We start from the raw sequence: 9,577 nt of genomic DNA on the forward strand, positions 1-9,577 counted from the left end.
CATGTGTTTTTGTTTCACAACACATGTCATGTTTTACAACACAAGACATTTTTATCTAATTCCTCGTTTTTATGCAATGTACTTTACCACCAAACTTCAAATAGCCATAAATTCTTCATACTAACTCATATTTTAGTGATCTTTATATCCACATATTTGTATTCGAGTCAAATACAACTTGCCAGTAGATTACTTTTGATAAAAGATCTACATTTCCACTTATATTGCCATAAACATAAGGTAAACATTATTTATATCATGATAACCAATGTTCACATCCTTTAAATTTACTAATTCATGCAACTTAACACATGCATGTTATAACTTGTAATTCAAACTTTTAAGGTTGTTACAAATACCTCCTTAATTGAAGGCTCTGAACTCCAGGCCAAAGAAATATCGAATCAGATTAGTTATACAAAACAAGATAATAAAGGAAATCAGAATTGTGAATTAGAAATAGGAGATTGACAATATTAGTTAATTATCCTACTCACACAAATCGCCAGCTTGGGAATCAGAAATAAGAGAAAATCATAAAATAGAAATCAAATTTAAAAATTGGGATTTAGTCGATTTAGGGATGACATTTGATTCCTTGGTCTTCTACAAAGTTCGTTTTTCTAGGTGTCAATTGACAATCAAACAATCATAAATGTCAATTACAATTCTCAATGTGTTAGGTGGCTTCAATTATTTCATATTTTTGTGACCACCACGCCTTGTATCATTCCCTCCAGTGTTGTTTATGTCGATAAAAATCCATAGCCTCTCCATAGGCCTAAAATTTTTGGGCCAAACTAATATATAATATTACTTATTGGTTTAAATTGTTGCATATCCATATTTGATAACTTGGGATTCAACTCATATTACCCATATATTGAGCCATGTCTGCATATCATGTTTTCATACATCCTCGATGGTCATCTTGTATAAGGAAAATTGGTCCCTTAACTAACACGAGCTTCGAAGTCCAGTCCTAGGCAGATCGAACTGTCGAGGAAGTCTAACATACTTTTTATTTCCAAAAAAAAATCAAAATATGAGAAGTATTATGAGTGGTAATTTTTTTTTGTGTGTAAAGTTGTAACGTCCGTAGATTCGGGCTAGTCAATTCAGAGACAATAAGCGTCAAAAATAAATTTTTTGATAGAAGATTATTTAGAATAAATAATCTTGACCAAGTTATAGTATATGTCACAAGGGTTCCGTACATATAAAGAACATTGAAATCCAAGTTATAACGAAGAAGTTATGATCCGTCAAAGTTTTACGGCTAAACCGACATGATATCGCGTAACGTAAAAAGTGAATTTTTGATAAATTACTTTTAGACTTAGATATCTAAACTAAAGTCTTAGTATATATTAAACCAAGAACTTACATAAAAAGAATGTCCAAATCTGACTTTCTATGAAAAAGATATGATTTTTCTAAGATTTAGCATAACAGTGCATAACCCAGAAATTGAATTTTAGATCGATCGATTTTTAGCCGACACAAACTAAATGAGAATTGAAGATCTCATTAATAGGAGTTCAACGATATAAAGACAGTCAAAACAGACGTCGAATGACAAAGTTATGAATTTTTAACGGACTCTAATTGTCTAAGCCTATTAAAATATAACTTTAAAATAAATTCAAAATTAGCCAACAGAGTCTAAATGAAAGTTGTAGATCCCGTCGATACCTACACAAGGATATAAAGAATGTCAAAAACGAAGCTCATATGCGAAAGTTATGAACTTTAGAAGATAATTCGTTTTTGAAGTAATCTGCGAGTGACATGTGACGCGATCTGAGCCATTGCTTCCTCACCACAACTTGCCACCAGATGGTGACACTTGACACACCAACACGACGTTTTGAGCCATTTCCAGCCTATAAATAGAGGCGCAAATCATCACATTTCTTCACACCTTTCCACTTCTCTTCTCCCAAACACTCCCAAAGCCTCAAGGCTTTTCTCTAGCCCTTCTTAGGAGTTTGTAGCGAGTCCTATAGTGTCAGAAGGCTCTAAGAAGAAGAGATTTCGGTTTGGAAGTTCTACCCCCCGTAGAGCCAGTTTCCTAGCCATATTTCTTAGTAAGTGAGTTATGTTTACCCTACTTAAACTATATCTTATGTTTAAGTTCAATATCGTTATTATGAACTTATAAACAATATATATATATATATATATATATATATATATATATATATATATATAATATACAAAGTGTTATTATAATATCTTTTAACTACTCGCGGTACGGGAGAATCTGGTTTGAAGGGCCGCATAATGTTGTTAGATTTCAGAAGTGCTTAAATGCCAAAATGGTCCTGCCCTCCGGTGTTTCACATCTGACCCTTGTCTGTACATAGTAGTTGAAAAGTATTGTTTAACACTTTTAAAACAATATCACTCGTAAATAGTCGCAATAAATATTAGAATAAATCCAGCGGTAATGATACTAGATTTCGTCGAAGGAAAATAGAATTGTTAGAAGTGAAGCGCTGCCCGAGTTTGGAATCATCATTTTAACAAGTGAGTGCATAGTTACTTTCATCTTACACATATATATGAAATATGTAATGTAAATTACGTGCTATGTGTGCATATTATCTGTGTTCTTGGTATCTATGCTAGATGAACGATGTATACATGTTTATGTGATTTAACCTATATATGTATTTTTTTATACTTATAAATATATATTGGGTAGCGACGGGTGATGAGAGATATGTGATGATAGAAAGGTGATGATAGATAGGTAATGTGAGATGAGAGGAGATGTCATAACTTTGACCGACGATGTGGTCATCTACCAGAGTATAGATGACGACCACAGACTATTCTAGTCAGTTATGTGAAACACCAACAGGCTCATAACCTGTAGGTGATGAATTACAAGTTCATGCGATGTTGTAACTACATATTCATACGATGATACTCTAAACCTTACTTTGAATTACGAGTTCATGCGATGTTGTAACTACGTATTCATGTGATGATACCCTAACCCTTACTGGACACGTATTGGGGGAGTAATCCCCGAATCGGTACTGTCTATGCGATGTAGGAGATGATCCTTAGGAAAAATCCTTAGGAACAATTATATAAGGAAATGCGATGTAAGGAGATGATAGGTAAATATGATGTAGGAGATGAACCTTAGGATAAATCTTTAGGGAAGATTAAATGAAGAAAATGGGGATGGGTAACCGGGTTAATTGTTTGACATGAATTATGTGAAGAAACAAATTAACTATATTATTGTGGGTTGAAAACCCTATGTACTCACCAGGTTTCCCAACCTGACCCACTCAGTTTATTTGTATCACATGTGTCGATACGAAGATACATTACACTGAGAGCTTAAAGGAGATGTGAATCATTAGTATAAATGAATGTAAGGTCTATTTATGCTTATGTTTATGTATTGATGATGACATCCCATTGTTTTAATATAAACAAAATACATTTATTCGGAAATGCTTTGATAATATCTTTATCATGTTTTCTCGGAACAAATTCTGCAATATTATTCTTTAAAATTGATACTCTTACTTTAAAATAAGCATAATTTTTTTAATGGTCGTGAATTTGGGATGTCACAAAAGTTCTCCAAATGTGATTTATGGATATGATAAATATAATTCTTTATTTATGTGGTTAATTAAGATAGTATTAATGTGAACCAACTAAGGGTAATGTGATAATAGAGTAGGAAATACAAATAGTCCTGCATAAGTGAGAAGTATTTTTTGGGTAAACTCATTACTATATGAGATTTATCAAAGACGCCTTTTTGCTGGCATCTACATTAACAAAATTGGCTTGGAAAGTTTTCGAGTATACATGCACCATGAAGTAGATTGTGACATTTGAGACGTTTATGAAGTGTTTGTCAAAACATCGTTCATCGAGGGACAAATGAATTTTAAGTTTTTAGTGATGCTTATGGAGTATGATTACGTCATGTCGTTACTCACAAAAAGAGGGTAATAACCTATATGTCACGACAATTGAAAGTTCACACGTTAAACCATCTGTGTCATGGCTTGTAATTCACAACAATAATATTCACACTTTAGATTTTGCAATATTATCTTTTACAAATGCCAAATGTGAATTGTTCATAAATCACAAGAGTTTGTTAGGTATCTTTGGATATTTGGTCAGAAGGATTTGAACACGAGACAATAAAAAATGATTAGAGTCATGAAGAGGAATTTAATTATGAGATATTTCACCATCCTTGTAAAGGAAACATGGTAGTGGATGCTTTGAGTGAATGGTGAACCCGAAGTGAAAAAGGTAATATAAATGTGAATTGAAGTGATTTTAGTAGTCATAATAAGACTCAGAGAAGCTCAAACAAGGGAAAATGACATATAGGCCCTATTATGTTTCTAGGGTTTACCCATTTAGCTATTTAACTTATTTTGTGGCTTTATAAGGGAACAAATTACACTTTGTCGGGTCGATTAAGTCCTTATTTCAATTGTGAAGGGGTCAGCCGGTCATTTTTAGTCCCCTTACGACAATTCACTTACTTTTATCTATACTAATAAATAAAACTCATTTTCTGCCACATGTCATGTCCTCACTAATTTGGACACATGGCATTTTAATAGATTTTTAGAATTTATTTATTTCCACATGGAATTTTCTGATTTGTTCACATATCATAACTTATTTCGGTTACAATTGAGAGAAATAAATGCTTCCTTGAAAAAGAAATGATATATTTATAATGTAATAAATGACATAATTAATGAGAGCTCTAAAATTGATATTGATATTAAATTTAATGTTTAAATATTGATATTAAATTTTTATTTTTAATAAACCCGTGTAGTACACGAGTCATACACCTAGTATTTTAATATTTAAAAATAATAAAAGGGGCCCACAACATCCCCTCCTCTCTTTCTCTCTCTCTCTCTTAAATGGAAAACTTCAATATCCTTACCACCAACAACATTAGCATTCTCAGGTGGGTCCAAGTCCCGCTAATCACTGTCGTCTTCTTCAAATGACTTTAGCTCTTGTGTATCATCACCTTCATTCTCATCTGCTTGAATGGAATCCAATTCCATCAGGATTAACTTTACCTCATTGCTTCCAACACGTGAGCTATGATCAGTGTCATCCAAACATGTAATATCATCATCTAATGTAATATGTTTATGGTCATCACTTTCATCAAGGAGACAACCATGTGAAGTCACGAACTTATCTTCATGAATCGTCTTCCTAGAACTATCACTCCTCCTGTGGCTCTTGCTTGATTTAACATTACCCCCAATAATGAAAGCATATCATCATCATCACTATTATGCTGTGAATCATTTGTTCTTGTGCTTTTATTATCCAAGCTCCCCCCCCCCCCCCCCCCAAAAAAAAAAAAAAAAAAAAAAAAAAAAAAAAAACCTTGCTTGAGACAGCAAATCCATTTTCAAATGAGCCTATTTAGATTCGTGTTCTTGCCTCTTTTTGAAGATCTCCCGCTTTGCAGTTTCTTCTCAACCTTTCCACTTCTAGAAGTCACTTCAGTTCTAAATTCACAATGATTCAGAGGAGAGGGTTCATTTAGCCCCACATGATCATCAACATTATCATCGGATTTAACAAACTAGAGTCGCATTCTTGCCCCTCTTTAAGACTTTCCCTAATATGTCTCCCCTTTTACGCCCTTTCTTTTTTTTACGAGACCTAACTTCGATTTCATCTCTTTTTCCATCGTTTCCCTTTAATCCGTTAGTTGATTTCCCAAAACTCTCACCAACCCTATTGATCCGATCATCGCTCTATATGGCTAAATCTCCTGATTTATGAACCGCCATACCAACGACTGATTTCTGAGATGAGTTGTTGTCGTCGGTAGAGGCAATTGTGGAGATGGCGATGAAGGTTACAGTAAGTTCATGATGCGCGTGGCAAAAGAAAGGTCGACAATGTGTGTGCTTTTCCATTTTTTCTCTTTACAATTTCAGGGTTTTTGATTTTGTATGTGGAGATCTGATTTTGAGTTGATACTTTTTTATTAGCTTGCCATTGGAGACGATGAAAAATATCTAGTGAGGATCATTTGACTTTGATAGGTCAAAAAGCGGTTTAGGAGAGAGAGAGAGAGAGAGAGAGAGAGATGAGTGGGGCCCAAGTTTGGTCTATTTATTATCCAAACCGGTTAAAACAAGTAAAAAGACTAAAATGAAAGGTTACTCACAACTTAGTTCCCTTCTTAAGCCACGAAAAAACTTAAGTGACTAAAAGGGTAAATCCTAGAAATATAATAGGGCATATACGTCATTTTCCCATATTTTTAGCATATGAGAATGTGAAGGAAAAGGATTTGAATAAATATATAGTCTTCAAGGATGATAGACGAGGGTTGAAGCTTTTTAAAGTCTTATATATGCATCGAAGTTCAAAGAAATATAAATTCTTTTGATGGAAGGGTCACATCGTTCCTTATATATTATTCACCAAGGGAGCACCAAGATGTATATATATATATGTATATGGACTTCAAACCATATTATTGGTCGCCGACAATGAAAGTTGATGTTGCAATGTGTGTTACGTGTTTAGAGGTGCACGAATGGGCTTAAATCTATTAAGCTTGCTAAGGATTCTTGAGTCACATTTTCCCTTGCAAGTAATAATGTTGTACATTGTTCCCAATACATCGTTTAGTCAACATATTTAGGTCTACTTAAGGGTTTGAAGATTCTATATATTAGGTACCTGTATAATATTTGCAATGTGATTCTTGGAGTCCTTCAAATTCGTGGTCATTCATTATGATATTGTTTTAATCATGTTTCTATATAACATATGAGTATATCGTTCCCAAGTTAATCATGATTGTTCGTGCACCTCCTCACCCATTCTACATAGAAAAGTTAAACATGCAACTAATAAATCACCCACTCTACATAGAAAAGGTAAACATGCAACTTATAAATGATATTTGAACGGAAAGGAAATCTAATTTGGTGCAAAAGAAGGCCAACAAGAAACATCAAACATTAATCCATATTTTGTAGTCAAAAGAACGATTAAGCAACACTGAACTAGATGATATGATCTTTTCATGATCAATTCAAAAGCAACTTATAAGTGCCTTATATAATTCAAGCATGAATTCATTTGATGAGATCATAATTTGAATATATGTCATTTTTGATGTTTTCCAGAAGATGTTTTGTTTGTTATTTATTTAAACAGTGCATTTGTTTGGAGTTGGATTTGTTTCGTCTACTGGTGTAAAAGAATGTGTTCTCATTTGTTATGTCACGGGTTCGTTCTCTAATTCAACATTGTCACATAATTTCAAAATCTGTTTATTATTATAAGATAATGTGTTTGAAAAAATATATTAGTCACACATGTCTTGTATTTTCGTCTTGTGATACATGGTCATTGATAGCTCTTTGCATAATACTTCAAAAATAAAAATGTAATGGTCATTATTTTAGTGATAACTCTTTGAATAATACTTTATTATCATTAATTATTATGTATAACAATATAGAGAGAAAATAGTTGCCATCAAGAAGGCAACTTTTTTGCGATACCCAAACACTTTATTGAGAAGCGGTCGGCGTTATATATCAATCAAGGGCTTACGCTAAAATCCCCCTTTGCTTGACCTTTCTCCCATCGGCCTCCTTCATCATCCATGGCCTGTCCATCTCAAGCAAGTCTCCTTCTTCAGAAACAGCTTAAAGGTTCAATTTTAGTATCTCAAATTCAATTTTCGTTAATTTATATCTTCATGTACCTTCTTCCGATGATGATCCGTGGTTTGTTTCTCTAGATCTCTGTAAAAACCCTGTTGATGGATTCTCCGCGGGTCTCGTCGATGAAAGCAATCTTTTTGAATGGAGTGTCACGATAATCGGGCCACCTGATACATTATAGTGAGTTTTTCTTTGTTCTTCTGTTCCAATATTGAATCTAAGTAATATTCCGTCTCCAATTTCCAACTTTATCCTATGGATTCAGATTAATTGGGGTTTCTCGAACCATTTGTGGTAAAATTTAGGGTTTTAGTCGGTTTACCTGTCAATTAGATATGCAACTATTGGTATTCCTTGATGTCCGTTTTTTTGGTTGGGGTTTTCTAAGGGTTTTAAGGAGATAGCCATAGAAGCTTTCAAGATTATCATATGATCGATATGTCACTGACTCTTCTTCATCTTTTTCAGTGATGGAGGTTTTTTCAATGCTATAATGACCTTCCCACAAAATTACCCTAATAGTCCTCCAACAGTAAGATTTACCTCAGAGGTTTGGCATCCAAACGGTTAGTATAGAACACATTTACAAAAAAGTTTCATAATTTATGAAATTTCTTTATAAAAAAACGTTTCCTTTTTGTGTTTTACAGTTTACCCTGATGGCAAGGTTTGTATTTCAATTCTTCATCCCCCTGGTGATGATCCTAATGGCTATGAACTTGCAAGTGAACGCTGGACACCTGTCCATACGGTATGCTAGAAATAGCAATGTACTTTCGTTTGTTGCCATTTTAGCAATGTACTTTCAAGATTTTTTTTTATTTAAAGAATTTAAAATATGATATTTTCAGGTAGAGAGCATAGTTTTAAGCATTATATCAATGCTCTCAAGTCCAAATGACGAGTCTCCTGCAAACGTGGAAGCTGCGGTAACAAACATATTCCCTATTAACCTTCATTAGAGTACAATGGAATGGAATGGATCATTACATTTCATTATCATGTTTGTTTGGCTAAAGGAATTGAAACAGTCATTCAAGCATGTTGTTTATCATGCATAATAAAAAAAAAAAGAAAATGAAAGCAAATTGACAAATAAAGAATTTATTTTATAAGAGTAAATTTTAATAGAATTGACATGTCACCAAATAAATTGCATATAAACATATTTCATGGTGGATAAACCACAAAATAGCCAAACTATACTACTATAGTGTCTCTTATGTAGTTTGCCCAATATAATATATCATTCTATTATATCAAAAAGTGAAAAGAAAATACACCCCTTTCCAATTACTGCATACCAAACACTACCATATTGTGTGGTTCAAAAAGTGTATTGACTTGCGATGTTTTTTTTTTTTAATAAAATTTTCAGAAAGAATGGAGAGACAGAAGGGACGAGTTCAGGAAGAAAGTTGGTCGATGTGTGAGAAAATCGCAAGAACTTATGTGAAATGGATGTGGTGAGTCATCAACTCACCATGTTAAGTTTCTTATCTTTCATATATTCGTTCTATATACGCTTGTTTTGCTTTTGTTTTCTTAATGTTATGACTTATTAAATGGATTTTAAAATGTCATTTTTGGTATGATTTTTTTGTTCGTGTTTGGTCTACTTGTGATTTTTTTTTTTTGAGTTAAATGTTATTCAAATCTTGTATGATGGAATGTCGTAAAGTGGACTTCGTTTGCTCGTTTTGAAGGACTTGTATTTGATCGTTTAAAATGGTGCATCGATTTCATGAAATTATGTAAGATTAAATTACATTTTTTATTTTTATCACTCAAGCACACATAGTTAGAAAACACTTGATTTGGGGTTTGAATGTGAAGGA

At 33.2% G+C, this 9,577-nt stretch overlaps 1 protein-coding gene across 1 annotated transcript; it reads left to right on the forward strand.

The window, feature by feature from the left end:
- Positions 1-7,568: 7,568 nt before the first annotated feature.
- Positions 7,569-9,331, forward strand: LOC145012060 (ubiquitin-conjugating enzyme E2 7). Its single transcript, XM_078970825.1, has 6 exons — positions 7,569-7,727; positions 7,817-7,919; positions 8,208-8,305; positions 8,390-8,490; positions 8,591-8,668; positions 9,118-9,331. Exons 1-6 carry the CDS (start codon positions 7,679-7,681, stop codon positions 9,193-9,195), a joined length of 507 nt encoding a protein of 168 aa, XP_078826951.1. The 5' UTR covers positions 7,569-7,678; the 3' UTR covers positions 9,196-9,331.
- The last annotated feature ends 246 nt before the right edge of the window (positions 9,332-9,577 follow it).

Source organism: Lactuca saligna, chromosome 8 (genome assembly GCF_052625555.1).
Source record: "Lactuca saligna cultivar CGN05327 chromosome 8, ASM5262555v1, whole genome shotgun sequence".
NCBI classification, from domain to species: Eukaryota; Viridiplantae; Streptophyta; class Magnoliopsida; order Asterales; family Asteraceae; genus Lactuca; species Lactuca saligna.